The 20266-nt window shown below is 45.8% G+C and overlaps 1 protein-coding gene across 16 annotated transcripts in view; it reads right to left on the reverse strand.

The window, feature by feature from the left end:
• AFDN (afadin, adherens junction formation factor) overlaps window positions 1–20266 on the reverse strand; it is a 1598291-nt gene that overhangs the window by 857416 nt on the left and 720609 nt on the right. For 10 of the 16 annotated variants that reach the window (XM_085611915.1, XM_085611908.1, XM_085611914.1 and 7 more), the window contains 3 exons: window positions 16957–16977; window positions 16054–16199; window positions 14810–14904 (listed from right to left, as the gene is read on the reverse strand). In XM_085611915.1, coding sequence (XP_085468041.1) covers window positions 14810–14904; window positions 16054–16199; window positions 16957–16977 — 262 coding nt within the window. The remainder of the gene's footprint in view (window positions 1–14809; window positions 14905–16053; window positions 16200–16956; window positions 16978–20266) is intronic. The other 6 variants (XM_085611917.1, XM_085611916.1, XM_085611910.1 and 3 more) reach the window with 1 other exon arrangement.

The raw sequence follows: 20266 nt of genomic DNA on the forward strand, positions 1-20266 counted from the left end.
CAATGGGAATAGTTTGGGACTCTTATAAGGCCTACTTAAGGGGTAGATTAGGTACTCTCGCAGCTGCTAGGAGAAGACTATACCTGCAAAAGACTTTAGACTTAGAGCAGCAAATTCGGTTGCTCGAGACTGATCTGATCTCTACCGAGAACTTGGCACAGCAGGACACCAGGTTGATTGAAATCGAGTCAGGGAAAGCATCCCTGTCTGCCATCATTCAAGCAAAGGTCATGGAACGCAGGGAGACAAGCCGCTTAGAGCATTTTGAGTATGGGGAGGGTTCCAGTAAGCTACTAGCGTGGAAAACTAAGAGTGATCAGGTCAAAAATATAATCAAAGAGATCAGTTGTGAGCAAACCGGGGGTCTATTATCAGATAACCAGGCTATCGAATCGGCATTTTTAAAATATTTTGGGGAAGTTTATCAGGAGGATCTATCTGTGACTCCCGAAGAAGCTGCTAGGTGGTTGGCGCAAGACGCGTGTGTACAGCTACCAATGGAAAAGTCTCAGCGTCTGAACGTCGAGTTCAGTATAAGGGAACTACAGATAATACTAAGCAAGGGTAAGAAAGGGAAGGCCCCCGGCCCCGATGGTCTTACCCATGAAGTTTATAGGGCCTTGGAGGACATTCTGGCACCAATTCTGCTAAACATGTTTAACGATATTTTTATCTCTGGTCTGGATTTTCTGAATTCATGGAAAGAGGCTACCATTGCTCTAATTTTGAAATCTGGTAAATCCCCCCAAAAGTGCGATTCATATAGGCCAATATCACTCTTAAATTGTGATTATAAGCTGTTTACAAAAATTATAGCAGAGAGGCTCAACGGGGTAATTCCTCTGATAGTGCAAGAAGATCAAAAGGGCTTTATTTGTGGTAGAATGCTCAAAGAACTGACATTCAATCTTATTGGGGCAATTGACTTGGCTACCACGTACAACCTCCCTTTAGCGGTTATGGCACTTGACGCTGCTAAAGCGTTTGACCGTGTCAATTGGGTCTTTTTAAAAGCAGTAGTCAAGTCTTTTAAAATTGGCCCAAATATATCCAAAATTTTAGAGGGAATCTATGCTGCACCCTCTGCTAGAGTACTTGTTAACGGGGCCCTGTCAGAACCAATACAGATATCAAGGGGAACAAGACAGGGCTGCCCTTTGTCCCCTCTTTTATTTGATCTATATATAGAACCTCTAGCTAGACGGCTTAGGGCCTCCCCAGATATCCTAGCATTCCAGTATAATGGCTGGAGTAAGAAGATTGCCCTATATGCGGATGATATCTTGGTCTTTACTAGCGACATCCACACTGCACTGAAGTCTGTGTTAACAATCACTACGGATTTCGGAAAACTCTCTGGGTATAAGATCAACAAGAAAAAATGAGGTGATGACCTGGAACCAAACAGCAGATGGAAAAAGATGTACTAAGGATATGAGATATCTAGGGATAAGGATTACACAGGACATTGCTAAGCTCACAGAAGTAAATTTCGAGATAGTTAAGAAGGAAGTGGTTACCCTGTTGAAGAACTGGGGGCATCTCCCGCTGACTTTGTTTGGTCGGGTCAACCTCATAAAAATGGTAATCCTACCGAAGTTTACTTTCCTTTGAGGCCATTCCTCTCCCTTTCTGCAAAGCTTGGTTTTCAAAACTCCAGGGTCAGATCAGTTCTTTCATTTGGGCCTCTAACGGGCCTAGAATTTCCTGGAAGAAGTTGAGAAGGAGGCTGGAAAAAGGTGGACTAGCGTTACCTGATCTGCTTGTTTACTCCTGGTCCTTTCTGTTAAAAAACGGCAGGATGCTTTTGGTTACTCCATCTAATTCAGAAATGGGCAGACTCTTTGAGGTTGAGATGAGAAGTCACCGTTTGAGTGGAGGAGGCTTTATGTTTAAGTATGCAGACCCAAAATACTACAAAAAGGTCAGATTAACATTTTTAAAGGGTATGGCTGAGACATGGTATAGAGTTAGAAGAGCTGTGAAATTGCCATACTTCAGTCATTTTGCTCCTATTTGGGATTCTCCAGGGTCCCCTGATTGGGTCAAAGATGCGTTGGCCACACCATTAAGGGAAGCGGGCATAGCAGTTTGGAATCATCTCTTACACGAAGATCATTTAATCTCTTGGGAGGATTATAGGCAGAAGACAAATCTAAGAATATCTAGATTTAAATACCTCTAAGTTCTAAGTTGGTTCCAAGCATCCAGGACAAAAATGGGGGTCTATAACGAATTCGAGGAGAAATTGATCTCCAGACAGTCTCCTATCAAGGAAGTCGCACTTTGGTACTGGTTCATGGTGGAGATGGAAGATGGAGATTTCAGCCTCCCGAGTCATCTATGGGGGGAGATGCTTGCCGTTAGCTACGCTTGAAGACCAATGGCAAGTATCTATGTCTACATTGTACAAAATAGTTAAACCTGCATACCTGAGAAGGAACCATCTTTTCACCCTTCATAGGGCTTACTGGTCCCTCCAGAGGTTATCGAAGTTTGGTCGTCGAGGAGATGGGCCGTGTCCAAAATGTGGCAGCATGAAGGAAGACGATCTCCACATGTTTCTACTCTGCCCAAAGATCCAACCTTTTTGGTGTGCTGTGAGTAAAGCACTTTCCGATGCTCTGAAGTTCCAAGTGGAGGTAAGCGCTTCACTAGTTATTTTTGGGCTGTTGGACACTAGAAATGTAACTAACGAGGACCATGTGAAGTTGATCTTCTATGCGATTTTATTGGCCCGCAGGGAGATCTGCAAGTTGTGGGTATCCCAGACTCCACCAAGCTGTCAAGAGTGGCTATCGTCAGTAAGAAATGTTGCAAATCTAGATAGGTCAATTAAGGGCCGATCTAGGCAGGCATTCTGGGCACCCATCTTACTCTGAATTGATGCAAGTACTTCACTCCTAAATCTACTAGTTCTTGGGTCCTATGATTAAGCCCTTCTCTGCCTCGGCTGACAGCACCTTTTCCATTGTGGTAGGTTTGGTTCGGGGGTGTTTTGGATTTCAGATGGTGGGAGCTATTATTCCAGGGCGTCTTTCGGCGACTCCACCTCTGTTAATCTTATGTCAGCAAATGAGGTGTTGGACATTTTGGCTCGCAAGAAAAGCGAAATGGTGCGATAGAGGCAAATGAGGACAAAAAAAAAACCAAACAAAAAAAAAATCATTTGGTCTGGATGCAGTCTTCGAGTGTGTGACATCATTTCTTAAGTGTGTACAAAACGTACAAGTTACTTACCTTCGGTAAAAATGTATCTTGTAGAGAAGATTCTAGCCGCAGATTCCTTAACATAGAATTATCCCCAGGCGTGAGACTGGACCCGGAAAAACTTTCTTTGCTCCTGCATCTCTGCGCGCCGGGGGGGTTAGAAAAAGCCAGAACGGTGAAAGCCACAGCAGTGAAAGAGCAGAGCACCGCTCTGAGGAACACCCTTGCAAGCTAAGGCGACATCCTCCCTGGAGGCAGAAAGCATGTGAAAAACGCCATAGCAGAAGACAGAGAGACTGCAATCAAAATCCACAACAGTGAAGGGCAACAAGCCCGGAACAGAGGAGTAACAGCAATTCACCCCCAGACAACACGATCAAGGAGGGCCGTATCCCCTGAAATGAGCGAAAAGGCCGAGGTACAGGCAAAAAAAAAAAACAACGTAGAGGACTGCAAACCCTAAGCAAGTAAAAGGGATCAGAGTAAAAGTAGGCCCCTACACTGGAGAAAAAACCAGGGTGGAGGGATGCAGAAGCTCACATGAACCAACCGACCATGTATAATAAAGGAAGGAGTGGAACAATCAAGCAGAACGTGCAGAAAACCAAACTGAAGGCCCTCGCAGAACGGTGAGGAAGGGCGGGCCGTGAAGGAATCAGCGGCTAGAATCGTCTCTCCCAGATACATCATTACCGAAGGTAAGTAACTTGTACATCTGATCGAGACTACTAGCCGCAGATTCCTTAACGTAGAATAGATACCCTAGCCATACCCAGCGGGGAGGAGGGCCTGCGAGAGAACCTCCCCAGTAGGAAGAAACACAGGGCCCCAGCAGGGGACGAGTCACGGGGACAAGAAGGGCAGCCCAGCCCCTACCAAGCAGAAGTAAGCAAGAACAAGGCGAGGGGAAGACCAGAAGACCCCAAGCCCATCCAAGGTACAACTGCCACAAACCCTCGTAGGGACAGACAGCTGCAGAGGAGCAGCCAGGAGGAAATGAACCACCCCAACTCCAGGGAGGAGCGGTAGAACCAGAGGCAGAGCCCGCCGTAGGAAAACACAGCGATAGAGGACAGCTGAGCAGGCATCAGACGCAAGGCAGCAGACAAGGCAGCAACGGCTCCACAGCCAAGAAGCGCAGGTGTAAGAAGAAAGGCACAGGTAAGCAAAGCCCCAGCAGAACAAGAGGCAGGGGCACAAGAGAACACCAAGGGCCACGGCGGTGGACCAGAACGAGCAGGCGTGCGCAGACGGCAGCTGGCAATACGAAGGAACAGTGCACCCAGAACAAGCCAGGCGGAAGCCGAGGGCAGAGGCCAGGGAAATTCAGAACAATCCCCAAAGGAGGAGCGTCCTATAGACACATACCGACCCACAAAGAGAAGGGGGACCAGCCAGAAGAGAAAGAGGAGAGACACGGAGGACAGATCCAAGCCGTCAACCAGAACAAAGGAAAGCCAGGAGAAACCTAGATGCCCTGGAACACCAGACAGAGGACCAGGCTGAAATGCCAGACAGGAAAGCGGAAACGCCACAACACGCCACCGTAGACAGCATGCCAGACTGGTTGAGCGAGGAAGCAATCACTGAGTATTATAGAACCTGGAGCAGCGCAAGCTGCGTCCGGACAAGACAAAAGAGACCACATCAGTGGTATACAGTGATGCCAGGAAAGGCAGGGAACCAGAAAAAGGGCAACCATACCTTCCCAGCGCAGGACAGAGCTATGCATTAGCTACAAGTACCCAACATAGGGTATGATATGTCCCAAGAAAACATGGGAACACCTCTTAGGGAAAAATTCCACAGCAGAGGACAAGAACATAAAGGAATTGCAGATAGAACCACAGATGGCTTGCCAATCAGCCAAACAAAAAACATACAGAAGGACCAACCTGAGGACCCATACGGGTGTACCAACATCCAAAGAACCACAAAAGCCAAAGGGGCTGTACCAGCAGCCAACAGCACAAAGGGGCAAACCTAAGGACCCCGAAGGCAAGACAACCCACACAGAATATACAGATGGTCCAACCGAACCACTAGACCCCTGAAAAAAGGTGGGATAACGCCTCCCAGAAAGCAGCAAAGGACCAACAAGCCAAGTTTACGGAGGGGGAGGAGGACGGAGCCCCGCAAGGAGCCGCTGAATGGCAGCATCCGCATGGGTGTTGAACATAAGCACCCCATCAAAAGGCAGGTCATCCAGACGCTCCCTAACATTCTCAGGGAAAATGCTATCCCTCAACCAAGCATGGCGACGGAGATCTACTGAACTTGCCATAGTGCGGCCGAGAGCATCAGAAACATCCAGGGCCGAACGAAGAATAAACACGGCCAACTCCCGGCCATCCATCACATGGCGCCGCAGATCAGCGCAGACACCTTCTGGAGAGGCACAAGACAGAAGGGACTCCACGGAATCCCACAAGCTGGAAGTAGCCCTGGTCAACACACAAAGCGCGTTGAGCGCTCGCAAAGCAGCGGAAGCGAATATGTTACACCCCCATGAATCCAACCATCGGGCCTCCCGTGACGGAGGAAACAATACCAAAGGCAAGGCAGGAAAAGCAGTCTGCAGAAGAGGTCCCTGGGTAGAATGGTGGAAAGAAAGGCAAACTGGATTGTGCGGGGCAGGATGGTGGCGGTGTAGGAGCGACTGGGGTACCGGATACCCCGTGGCAGGACGCCCCCAGGACCCCAGAAGAGAATTATGGAGCGAAACTTTGAATGGAAGCAGCTCCCGTCCACCACCTGATGGAGAACCTCAAGCAAATGGTCCGTAGGGAATGGGGTGGCGGGGTCGCCCATGTGAAAAATGGCAGCGGCCGTGGAAATGGCCCGGGCAAAGGCTGCACTCACCTCTGTAGGGCGTTGTGGAGAGGAGAGCAATTCCTCCATGGGTGACGGCTGTAAACTAAGCCGGCCATCCCAGAGTACAGCTGGAGGAAGAAATGGCCAGCCCCGGATGGTGGAAGATGCACGGACGAGTGGGGGACATGAGGTGCTTCCGGGGAAGGCTGTGGCCGTGGGGACGGCGAAGAGCCCTCCCTGGAAGACACCGGGCAAAAGGCCACGACGCAGCGTCTGGTCTGCGGGAAAGAAGAGAAGAAAAGTTGACGAACCTCCGGAGAGGAGGGGGCCTCTGGAGACGAGTCGATGACCCAACGACTTTTCGGCGCCGTTGAGTCCGCCACAGGCGACGGCGTGACGCCGTCCGGCGCCGGAGGGGACTTCGAGATGAACTTCACCACCACTTGCACCCTAGGAGAATGGGGCGGGGCCGGCGAAAGAATGGCGCCGAAAAGGCGCCGACTCGACCTCTGACAAGGCAGTCGCCTGCGTGGAGAGGTGAGAGGGACCCGGGGACACGCCGGGGGACACGCCCCGGCCCCTAGCGAGCACCCGCGGCACCGCCAGGGCAGACAGCCGTCAGCGCCTGAGCAGCGTCAGCTAGGCCTCTGGCAAGGCCGCCACCTGCCCAGACGACCAAGGAGGACTCGGGGACGAGCCTCGAGTCCCGACGACCTCCCGCGACACCACAGGGACCCCCCTTGGAGGTTTGTGGCGAGGCAGAGACGCCATGGGTCAAAGAGGGGAACTCCGTAGGGCCGCACCTGACAATACCACACCTCCAAACCCTGAAGCCGAACCCATCGGTGCCGAAGCCGCTGGTAACTCCGCGGAAGGCCCTGCACGTGGCAAGGGATCCGCGGACGTCCCAGGAAGAGGAGGAGGGGCCAAGGAAGCCTGCAGAGCCGCAGCAAAGGCCTCCATTTGGGCCCTGGTCGCCCCAACACTGGATAGGGTGGCAACGAATGAGGCCGCATGTCCCATAGAGAACCTGCGCCCTCTGCAGAGCAGGGACCAGGCCTCGGGGACAAGCTATAAGACTAACCGACGGGCGAGCGACACTCTAGGGGCCTCGGTGACGGGCGATATCGGAAGCGGAATAGGCGATTCTTGAACCCTTCCGTGGGGGAAGGATGAGGGGACGACACCGATCTGGACAAGCGGGCCGAAAGGAGTTATATCCGGCGCTCCCGCCGGGACTTCGGCTTCAGATGCTGGCAAGCGTCGCAGTCTGTGGAATCATGGTGCTCGCCCAAACACCACATGCAAATAGGTTGAGGGTGCGTCGCCGACATCGGGCGCGCATAAGACGAACACGTTTTGAAGCCCGAAGGCATTCGCACACTGTCCCACAACGCAAAGCGTGAAAAGAAGGCCTGAAAACAGGTCAGGGACACGATCCAGATCCACGTAGCACGCAAAAAAAAAAGAAAACTGATGTCAGCGCACCAGGGTGGGGCTTATGTAACCTCGCTGACGTCACGCCCGCGGACGTCAGGGCGGAGTCGCGTGGTACCACCCCTCCCACGCGCAGAGATGCTGGGGCAAAGAAAGTTTTCCAGGTCCAGTCTCACGCCTGGGGATAATTCTACGTTAAGGAATCTGCGGCTAGTAGTCTCTATCAGATATGCTTAACACTACCAGGGTCGGACTGGGCGGAGCCAGCACCTGGTGTTTCCCTAGTGGACCAGAGAGGTGGGGGCCAGTTCTGTCACCGTGGGGGCCGGTTTTGCAGCAGTGCTGCAATATGGCCCCCCCTGTAACAAAAGCAAGAGTGGTGCATCGTACTAGGCCCCTCACCTTCCCCCAGGGGGCCAGTTTGCAGTTGAGCAGCAATCTGCCAGGGCTGATTGCTGTTCCCAGTCTGGCCCAGAAATCTACCCTCCTGATAAGACTATCTGCTCAACCACACTACCACAAAAGAGAGTAAGGTATTATCTACTTAGGCCTCTGCTATACCTCTGAGGATCCACTGGACTGTGCACACTATTTTGGTATAGTATATAGTGACAAGCTTCCCAACACTATCTTGAATTGTCTTTTGAAATACTCATCTAGTATCCATATGATGTACTGAGACTTAGACTCAAGAGTCGGCACTTTAGGTACCGTCTTGCTATGCCAGATGTAATAGAGCAAAGGTGAAGAGGATCAGTATGCCCAAACATCCACCGATTAAGAGGAAGCTTCGTACCATTTGATTCGGAGGGTAGCATAGCAACCATTTTACAGCAGTAAAGTCACGCCAAGCCCAGTAGAGGAGGAAATATCTTGAAAGACTGGTTATAACTTGTTCGGAGGCATCCCATGTCTATGTTAGTGTATAAAACCGACTGGTGAGTCCTGGAAGTGCAAAAGATGATCTGCTGGATTGGAAAAAGTCATGCGTAATCTAAAATTACCAGCAGAAACAGCCTCTGAACATTTATCATCAGCAGTGACAAGTATGTCCCACTTAAATTATTGCAAAAACAACAACTGATGGACGGAATGCAGAACAATGTCATACATTCACCCCAGTACAGAGATCTGGACCTAAATCTATCGTTTTTTTGCTCACCATGCCATTCCAGTTTGAACCTAGCCATATGCAAATCAGACTTGACCCTGTGCCTCATGGGAACAGTCCAGCCCGAACTGCCAGGCCAGGTTCTCCCTGGACTGGAAACAAGCATCTTAGGACCAGTTTCAGGGTTTCACCCCTCTTCGGCCAGGATAGCTTGACTCCAGTGGCATGGAGAGCATTGATTTGTTCTGCATTCCATCCATTAATTGTGTGTCTTCCACTTGAATTATTATCAAGCTAATGATAAAGTTGTGCACTGCAGAATATAGCGTGCAGCACCTCAGACGTCTTAACGTACTCCCAGTTAGAATATGGGATTTTCTTTGAGTTCCCATACCTTCTTGTGACTGTTTCTAATGGTAGAGACATAACAATCCTAAAAGGACAACAGACTGTGATTATAAATGGCAACTGTAATTAATGTTATCATTCGTACCTCTTGTCGTCACTGTATCCAGTCTCTTTACCCAGAATAGTTCCCTTTGTAATAGTGTCTAAGATTGATTTCAACCTTACAGTTTTTTAATTGTTCCACCAATTTGAATCTCAATTGTGACAGCTGCTTGGGGAGTTCCTTAAAATGTAAGATCACTCTGGACCTAAAGTTCTTGTTTTTTAATGAACCGTTCAACTCTGCTATTCAGGTCTTAATTTTCCTCTCCGCTTTTCCCACATATTCAAGGCTACATGAGCATTTCAGTTAATACACATACCACACAGTGTCACATGTAGATGTGTGCCTCCGCTATACTTTTTATCCTGTGTGTAGATTGTGAATTTCCTTTTATAATATTATTCCACAAACTGAACCTATAACGTAATCCAAGTACCTACCAATTGGTTGGTGTACAGGATCACAGGCTGATATAATGGGACTCATAGGTGGCTCTATTAAGTCCTTATATACCTTGGGAAATAAATGTGTGCGATATTGTAGGATTCTCTCGTTTTAATAAACACGTATATTGTCAGTTATCAAGCCCTGTCCTATAGCAGCTTCCAGAATGTTGTTTAAAGTTTTTTGTAGGCCCTTGATGGGATTATTTTTACTCACTTTCAAATAAGTGTTCTCATAGTTAAAATATTGGGTTAGCTTTAAGTCCCAGGAATCTTTATCCATTATGACTACGGCACCTCTCTTATATGCCATCTAAATTTCTTTAGTTTCATTCTTGGCTAATCTTTTCATTGCTGACTTTACCTTGTGTGAGAGTTATCTATTAAATCTCTTAGGTGAAAAGTACTCTGAAATATCCCCGAGGACTGTTTTCAAAAGCGCCCGGTAATTTATCTCTATAGGAGGCATAAAACGTGACTTTTTCCCAATTGTTTTGAGAATGGCACTTTGCATGTTATCTGCAAATTCAGTGGCTGGAAAAAAAAGTCTGAGATCGAGTTTCCACATGAACTTATATGCTGATCGCAGTTGCTAATTTGTTGGATTTGTAAATTATTACGAATGAAGTGTCCTTTTCTAATAACTGGTATCTATTTTAGATAAAACAACAATCTGATAAGTTGATCGGAAGGCTTGTTTTGCTCTATAATGATCTTTTTCAGATCCCCCTTCTAGTTCTTTTGTTTGGCCCTGCTCTAAAAAACACCTGGTGCTTCTCGACTTCATGGAAATAGAAAGAATCACTCTAGTCCCAATTTTGCCCCCCCTCCCCCAAATAAAAACACAAGTAACAAAAACAAAGTATTGATTAACCGACTAAACATTTTTAAAGACTGAAATCTCCAGTGAATGTACTAAAAGGTGTAAGAAAGTGGGTTTCTATTGCAGTAACTTCCCCCTTTGTTGCCTAATAGCTGATGCACTTTTCCTTGTTATGCCCTGGGCTCCTGCCAATCAGGTGCCCAGGGCCTGTGTTCCTTCCCTAAAAACTGCCTAACAGCCAAAACCCAAATTGGCAAACCCTGGCCACATGTCAGCCCCTGGTAAATGGTACCCTAGGTACCCAGGGCCTTGTGACCAGGGAAAGCCTCTAAGGGGTGCAGCACTCATTTGTGCCACCCTTAGAGGCCCTGTACCCTAACACACACACTGCTCTTGCAGGCTGAGTGTCTGGATACAAGACAAAACAGAGAGTCGACATGGCACACATCCCTGTGTGCCATGCCCACAACCTACACTGCCCTGGCATACATCAGCCACCCCTCTAGCTGGGTGCCCTATGCCAGTGGTGTGGGCACAGAGGCAGGAGCCCTGTGCCCCTACAGTACCCAGGTCCATTCCTGGGTCCTGTAAGTGCAGTGCTGCCAGCTAAGAGTATATGGTGCTGGGAGCTTGTCAAACACGAACTCCACAGCACCATAATGGCAGCACTGAAGACTGAGAAGTTTTGTATCAAACTGCTCAGCACATTAAATCCACACTGATGCCAGAGTGTGATTTAAGGTACAAACCACCACAGAGGGCATCTTAGAGAGGCCCCCTGAAACCTACAATCCACGTCTGTTCTGAGGCTGGCTAGGCTGCCACACAGCAGACATGTTGCTGGACCCCTGGGTAGGAGAGCCCCTGCTCTCCTGGGTCTGCAACAATGCACATCCTGGGCGAGGTGCTAAATCTCCTCCCCCAGGATGGGCAGGGGGAAGCTTCAAAGGCATTCCGCCTCTGCGAGCTTTCCCAGGCCACTGCAACCCCCCACTCTGGCGGGAAGCTTGGCCGGAAACCCCAAATAAGGACAGGGGATGTGCCAGCCTGCCAACCCCACCCCTCAGGTGGGGGAGGCCAGGTGAAGCACACCTCCGGGCTCTCGCCATCTTGAAGATGGGAAGCCCTGCCCAATCAGGACTAGGCTCCTACCCCCCTCCCACAGGAGAGAGGCAGGATAGGGGGTGTACCCACCCCAGGACAGAGACCCGTCGGCCCCTGCCCTTCACCTACCTGTAACGCCCCTAAATCTAGTATTTAGGGGCACCCTGAACCTTCCTTCCCCAGATTCCAGATTCCAAACTACAAAGAAGAGCAAGAAGAAAGAAGACCTGCCCTGCTTCTGCTAAAAAGAGGAAGACACCAACTGCTTTGGCCCCAGCCCTACCAGCCTGTCGACCCTCGAACCTGCTCCTGCTCCAACCCGGCATCTCTTGTGGCCAGCAACCTCACAAACCCCGGAGGACCTGGCTACCTCTTGGCTCTAAGCCCCTGGGACTCCCATGAGTAGAGGCTCTACTCAAAACCTATCTCTAATCCCTGGCAGCAGCCTGGAACCGCAAATCCAGCACACTCTGCACCAGCCAAGCCTGGCCAGTGCCGGAGTGAACAAAGACCCTGAGGACGACCCCACGGCGACTGTGACCCCGAGTCCGGCACCCAAGGACCTCCCTCGACACTCGGGAAGAAGCCTGCAGCCTCAGAACAAGGTGCCCCCCCCAACCGCGATCAACAGAGGGTAAGATTTCCCGACACCAAAAGGCACCCCTGCACGCGGCGCCCCACGGCCCCCTGTGCCCAATCCCGGGGTACCTACCTATCCTCCAACTACCCAACTTACCTCTCGAAGTGGTGGTTGCTCCTGAAGAGTACTCGTCCCCGAGCTTGCAGTCTTTTTCTAAACCGGAGATTTCCCATTGAAATCAATTGAGCGCCCGAAGGCTCAAAAGCACCGTGCACCCAGCCGCCCGAGTGGCCCTGGCAGTGAAAACTCTACACCTACCTACTTCCCCACTTGCCCTGAGTAAGTGACCAGGAGCCCAGCTCCCACAGCCGCGTAGCTTGCCAGTCAGCAGCCACCAACCAAGGCCCCCCTATCCCTCATAGGATAACATTGGGCCTAACTCTCTCTGCACCCGGCCGCCCTAGAGCCGCTGAGGGTGAACCAACTGTACCTACCTGACCCTGGGGGACCCCTGAGTCTATGCCCAGAACCTCAACTCTGCCAGTCAAGTACTTACCCTTAAACCGCAAACTCTATTTTCCTCATAGGGTAACATTGACTGGCTTTTTCCTGAAATTTCTTCTAAGTGTGGACTTTTCAAATCTTCATGTATTCACCAAAAATCAGCCGAGTGACAAAAACGAATTTACTCACCTGCTCTTAGGTGAGCTCCCAGTGCTGGATCTTTGTGCCCAGCACTGACTCTGAAAAATACCTACAACTGGACTTATCCTTAACTCAATTTTCTTCCATAGGAAACCATTGACTGTTATTCTGTGAAATTTCTTCTAAGTGTCGATTTCTGCAATCTTTAAATATTCTTCAAAAATCGTATAATATCTGAAAACGTAATTACTTACCTGTTTTGGGTAAAGGTCCCAGTACTGAGTCTAGGCACCCAGTACTGGATTACAAAAGTAACGAGAACATACTGTACCTGTAACCTGAATTTTCTTCCATAGGGAATCATTGACTGTTTTCTTAGAAATATTTTCTAAGTGTCAACTTTTAAAATAGTTAAATATTGTTTAAAAATCATTACAATAATTAAGTCGACTTTCATCATTTGATTCTGAGTACGGACCCAGGACTGAATCTAGGATCCAGTCCTGGAATTCCAAAAGTAATCCTAAAAGTAATCTGTGGCAAATAACAATAAACTTCCATTGAACTCAATGTATTATTGTGCTTAAAATAGTGTTGTCTATTGCAACCACTTGTAACTGTTTACAAAAGCCAAATACATCTTGCAAAAGTATTTATATAAAGCATCTCATTCTGAGAAAGTATATTTTAATTCCAATTGTTGGTTCTAAAATAAAACAAGCATATATTGGCATTGGCCTAGAGTTCAGTTATTGAGTGTGTGAGACCATTTGCTGACTGAGTGTGTACAACAAATGTTTCACACTGTCCTCTGATACTGCCTTACTGCTCGACCAAGCTACCACTTTAGAGAGTAAGGTTATATCTAACTTTAACCTCTGTCAAACCCTGGGGGACTGTGGACTCTGTACACCCTGTACCGATTAGGGAACAGTATATACAGAGCCACTTTCTTACAAAAGGGTCCTGTATATTCAGAGTTATTCAAACTTCAGTAGGAAGCATCCCATTTAGGGATAAGAACTCATTTTGCCAGGGATGAATGACTGAAGAATTTAGTATAACCCTGTCACTTTTATATCTAGCGGTACTACTCACATCTAAATCGGCATGAGTAGTTTATGACTGCTTACTGGCATTAAAAGAGAACAAACAGTAATATATTGTCCAGTCCCCGTGTCTGTTTCCTTGTGTTCTCTAATTGGCTACAAAGAAGAAAAATATTTTGCATTTCTTGTGAAATAGGTCTGAAATACTTAATCTGCAAGTAAGAGACTGCATCTGCAGCTACAAATGCTAGACTGCCTTGTGGACTTGGGAAACTGACCTACTGAACATGCAGGTATCATAAGCAAAGCTATATGAGCTACAATTTTATCTGGAACCTTATTGCTCGGTTGTTTCTGTTATGGCCCCTCCTATCTGGATTCCTCCTTAGAAATTTCCATAAGCACTGTATGGGCTGACCAGGGATGCTAAACCATGCATGGCACATACTCAAACGTGTCTTTGTCTTACATGATAACCATGCCCATCTTTAACAGACCCACCCCCAAACATTGTATTGAGACCCCCTACCCCCAGCACAAATTGAGGCTGGAATAGCCACACGGCTTGAATGTCCCTGTCCCCTACCTACCTTCACTGACAGAACCAGCACTACTATGGTCATGGGACCTCCTTCTAAGGGTGTAAGGGCAGTTGCAGAGAATATACATTGAGAGGGACTGGTGGAAATGCACCACTTGTCCCTTTACTTTGGTTTCAGAGTGAAAAACATTCATTTTCAGGTACTTTTCAAAATGAGAGAATTTACGTACTAGGAGTCCGCCACTAGCACAGAGTACACCAAGTCAGCAGGAGGTTACTCGACAGGCAGAGCAACTAAACTAAGTAGCACTGAAGAGTCTACAGTAAGGAAAAAGGAAAACCTTAACACCTCGCTCTTCGTGTAGCAATCCTAATTTGCACTATGTACGGAAACACATCCAAACAAATTAAACAAAGCGAATGATTACAGAATTAAATAGGCAGTATTATGGAAGCAGAACTTAAAGGCTCTTCAGCTTCTTTGCTACATCATACAAACACTGCGGACAATTGTAAACCTGTCCAGTGTTGTGTCAGCACAGTATTGTAAAATTGACCATAGTCGTTTACCAGTACAAAGGAAACATTTAGGAATTCTAACCTATTTTAGGTCGCTGGAGGGTATTCTCTTCAGGATCATCAAGGAATGCAGACATGCAATTGTTCAGCTCAGACTGAAGACAGTGAACCAGATACCTGAAAAACAACAGATATTAAGCATTATGTACTTCAATTAATATTGAATATTTCAGTGTCTCCTGTGGCAAAAAAATGAATAAAAGAAATTCCAGCCTGCGACTTCACAACTGCATTGCCTGAACGTCTATCACATAACTTTCAAAAAAATCCTGGGCCAACAATGACAAAGATGTTAATAAATAAAAGGGCTTATCCATCCCGCCTGGGTACAGAACAGGTGAAGTGCCCATGGGGAAATAGATTAACTAAGACTTAAGTTTCCCTTGCTCACTTTTCCGCCTTCATTTGGATCATTCACATTTTGTATTTGCTAAAACTCTTTTGATACAGCCCCTAAGGAACTTGATTCACTGTCTGACAATGCAAACTACTATAACAAAATAATGATAGTTCCTCATTGAAATTGCACATTTATACACACCCAGTTTCCAGTGTCTTGATTATTTAGAAAACTTTGTAATGCAAGCAAGAAGGGAGAGTTTGGCACACAGAAATGATTTAGTGTTATGGTAGGCAACATAAAAAAAATCTAACTTTAGTCAAATTATGAAAAACTGGAAGCCTGGGTAACTTGCTCTTAATAAATACACCAACAAAACTGTGCGGGCCCTTTATTCAAAGAAAGTAATCAAACGTTATGTTTACCTTTTACCAACTAGATTAGTCATAGAACAATTGTGAAAAACTGTTCCATCAAACACACACTACAAACCAAGTGCATTTATTAGACCTCATCCAGGATGACACCAATGGTGAGTAATAAAGCCAGTCAATGCATTTAAATGATTTACAACAGAATAAGTAAATCCTAATCAAACATGATTTGCTCGGACATATTAATTGTGGCATATTTTCATTAGCCTGATTCTATAAATGAGGTTTCGGCTGAACAGAGACAGTAGCTCATAAAAAGAGTAAAATAACATATCTGGAGATATATTTGGCTAATGTATTATGATGGTTATGTTCTTACTTTAAGCTTTTCCTAGGACGCTATTGTATTCAACGTCTGGTGCGCACCCTCGATCCTAATTGATTGAGCCCATTTTAAACCTTTTGATGGCACATAACAATGCAGGTACATTTGATTCCAGAAAGCTGAGGAACAACTAATGCTGAAAAAGATAAAGCAAAATCTGCCCTTACTTGAAGGCCATTTGGACTAAATGCGCCAGAACATCTTGTGCATCCAATGTAATACGACTCAAGTCTCGGTCCTGTTTAATGAAGTTGAGCAGTTCGGATGCATTGGCCATCCAGAAGGCAAGAGACCCTGCAATGTTCTTCTGTTTCTGTGGATGAAAGGTTGACAAATAAGCAATGGCATGACAAGTCTTCAAAAGAAGATGCAATGCAGGATAATGAGATGAAAAGCCTTCTAGGATAGACCAGTACCTTTTATCTGCCAGTCACCAAATACATCTCAGGTACCAGATAGTTGCAACATGTTTGCTGTAGATTAAAATTTTCATCTGCGATTAAAGCAGGCTAATAAAATGTTGAACATGACACAAAGGCTCTAATTTGCATAGCTAGCAAAGTCACAAATAGTAGAAGACTACCTTCAAGCATTTTGCAGAGTAATGCAAGATGCTCAGCAGTGTTGCGTTATCTGGTAGTCTGAGTATGTGCATGTACTGGAAGATACCCATTGTCCCCTTGATACTGCCAGCAGCATGAAAATGTTGTTCAGTATCTGGTACTGACCTATCCAATCATTTCCCGATCAACATATGCAGGGTACGGCATTGTTAGATGAGCTCCAAAGAATAGAAACCACAGACAACAAAAAATAAACTATAAGGGGAAGAAATAGTACTTTGGCCATTTCATATTCACTGAGTTGCAGTAAGCAGAGGTTATGGAATGCGGATAAGAGCTGCATAGTCAAAAACGATTTTTAGTACCGCGTGTGTCCAGTAGCTGAATGAGTGTTATGGAGAAGTCAAGTTGGGCTGCGTTTCAACAGCTGTATTCTGACATGAAAGCAGAATGAGAAACTGAGCTAAGCCAATGTAGCTGGGATCAGCACCCAGCAGGATATCCTACCTGGTCAACCTGGTCTACCTCCTGGAGAAAAACAGACGAGGAAATCAAGCAGAACAAAAAAAGGAACTTGTAAACAAAGGTAGTGGCTCAAATACGAACAAGATCTTTTTAATGGTAACATGATCTATTGACATTTAATCCATTATTAGAGGTTAACACATTCAATTAGACAGATTTGAGGGGAAGTTACAGAATGGACATAAATAACGGAGGAAAAACAAACGTAGCAATCAAACTGGCATTTGTTGACAAAGATAAATGAAAGTATAGGCTTCTAGGCATGATGTATTTTCCCAAAAAGTGGGAAGCATGAAACTATTTTAACAAGACACCATTACACATGCATTTTTGTGACTACCAAGTTCAATATAGCCCTTTGAAATATAAAAATTAAAACTCTGCAAAGTGCCACATTGCAACATCTGCAATTCAAAAAAATAAAATAAGACCAAGGTGCTTGTATACCTTCTAATTGCTTTAACTAGCTATTGTACTAGGCAAAAGGATTTGGGAACAGTCTTAATAGTTCAAAAAGAATAACACATCATAACACTTAACATAGATCAAAGACAAAATAAATTGCTCTCCACAAAACAATAGAGCACATAAGAACATTATACATACAAAGCAAACCCCAGTGATACAAATGCCTCCACCAGTAGACAATGTCAACATAGCTGTTACTTTTGGATGGTTCACCATACATGGATTATTTGGTGCCCCATAGCCATTCCATACAAAATCCAAAGGCAAGTGTCATTATCAGGTTGGTAAACACAACATCTTTTGTACTCTAATTGATCAAGATGTATAAGACCTTTCTTGAATTTTAGAAAGCCTCTCACTAGGCTACGGATTTTTAAAGAGCCTGTGCTTGAAGCTTAAATCTCGCTTGTCCCATACCAACATTTTTAATCCAGGAATAATTACTCATCATGGTGACTCGTATGTATGAATGAAAACATTCCCACATGTGGAATCTCTACAACAAGGCTGTCTTTAGGACCGTGCTCATACATTTTTGGAAAAGTAGGTCTTCCAAGATGAGCAGGGAGGAAAATCCAGAGGAGCACCCAGGAGGTGCTAAGAAGTTTGCCTCCTAAGCTGAAGAGCTTAAAAGATCTTTAATGTAGAGTGTTCTGAGCAGACAAACTGAGGATTATAATAGGGGAACAGAATAAAATATTTTCTTATACATTAATCGAAGCATTTGCAAATTTGCATTTATGTAAAACGTATAAATATTTCAAATGAATGCTGTTGATAAGGAAGCCAATGAAGGGCTCTCCTAGCTCCAAGTTCTCCTGTTTATGGAATGCGTATGGCATCCAAAGAGTTGAATTCAGTGCATTTGGTAGATGAGGAAAAAGTTCTTATACTGGTAGCTCATATCCTACTCGTTCCCTCCCTACTGGAGACTTCGGGGATGCCCAAGCTGCATTGCAAGGATCATGACTTTGACAGCAACAAATAAGTATTTCTGAGCTGGGTGGATGCACACCACATACTTCACTACATAGTATATCCACCAGCTTCCCCAGCTCAGTCGTTTTCTCTCCAGCTATACATAAGGGTCAGAGAAGGAGCGTTGCCTATCCCCATCTTGATGAAGGTGAGCAAACTCTGAACAACCAGTTCAAGGCTTACTATGGTGAATAAGCTACACATATTCACACACTCTTAAAGAAACGCTAAATATCATTATCTTGTACGGGGAAGTCCGCATTAAACAGTGTCATGTGGCCAAGCAAGTTATTTCACAAAGCTTGACCAATATGAGGAGCAACTGATAAGCATAATGCTTGTAAAACATGTGCACTGTCACAGATGTTGCTGCCGCTCAGATGCCAACCAAAGTGTAATGCCCCACAAAAGTAGCAGATGCATCTTCAGATCTCACTACATACTCAATGAGGACGGACCATCTTTCTCAACATTAGGAACGCCAACCTCTCTCTAGATTAGGGAGGCCAACCAAAAAGCTATCTATAACTTGGGAGGCCTAATTCACAGGCGAAGGCTTGCCATAGGTAATGACAACAGGTCAGAGAAGCTAAGGCTTTAGTTCAGTTGAGATAAAATCGTAAGAAATACCAAATATAGTGCGTTTAAGAGTCCATTCAAAGTGGATTAAAAAAGAAAAGGGAACACAGTCTCCTGGGTAAACAATATCTGACAGTACATTAGGAAGTTGAAACAAGAATGTATTCATAGTTAAACTGACAAACTGTAACAGTGACAATATATCAGCCTCTCAAGAAAGGAATACAGGCATAGTATTCCAAAAGGCTGCTGTCACTGAAAACATGATGCGGTGTGGTATGGGTGTGTGTGTGTGGGGGGGGGGTCATATGATTTGTGTGTGGTTAGCTGTTGGGGTGGCTGGTAGCCGATTAACCAAGTTGTTATGCAAGTGCATTTTGGAATACAGTGCTTCAGGAACTAGGAAAAGGTCTTAGGAATGTATTCACTTATCCATGTGTAGCCAGCTAAAAGAACCGCATGTTGGGGTAATACGGTCCCAATGGCTAAGGAATAATACAAATCTGGAGGCGGCATTTTATTTTTAAACAGCTGGAGCCTTTGTGTGTCTTTCTTTGTGAGGCAAGATAGATAGTGCTGCAGTAAACAACTTCAAAGACAGACAGTTATTCTTATAACCTTGTGAGAAAAGGCCCTGAAAAACTACTTACTTACCTTCTGTAACAATCTTTTTGTTGGATACTTTAACGAACCACAAATTCCTCACCTTGTAAACAGGAGGCTTAAAAAGATCATTGTATACAGCGGACTGACAGAGAGCACATGGAGCTAGTTGATAAGCAGATGTTATGACAACCAGGAAGATTGTTTTCAAGGTTGGAAGCTGCATTAGACAGCTGTGCAGTGGCTTTAAGGGGGTACGCACCAAAAAGATGAGGACCAATTTCAAGTCCCACTGTGGCATCACAAAAGGCTTTGGCAGAAACAAATGTTAAAAACCTTTTAAGAATTGCATCATAAAAAGTGAAATAAATAAAGAATGGTGATCCAGCAACTGCAAAAAAGAGGTAAACAAAACAGCCAACGAATAACCTATACCAGTGCCCAAAATACGTCCTTGCTGGGCCAGGGATAACACAAACAGCAACACCTTAGACAATTTGGCTTGTAGTGGATCAATCGGACGACTACAGCACCAAGTTGCACACTTTCTAATTGCTGTAACTAGCAATTGAACAAGGCAACATGATATGGGAACAGTTGTAGCTGTTCAAAAAGAATAACATCATGCAACTTAACATAGATCAAAGAAAACAAATTAATTACT

This window comes from Triturus cristatus, chromosome 6 (genome assembly GCF_964204655.1).
Source record: "Triturus cristatus chromosome 6, aTriCri1.1, whole genome shotgun sequence".
Lineage (NCBI taxonomy): Eukaryota > Metazoa > Chordata > Amphibia > Caudata > Salamandridae > Triturus > Triturus cristatus.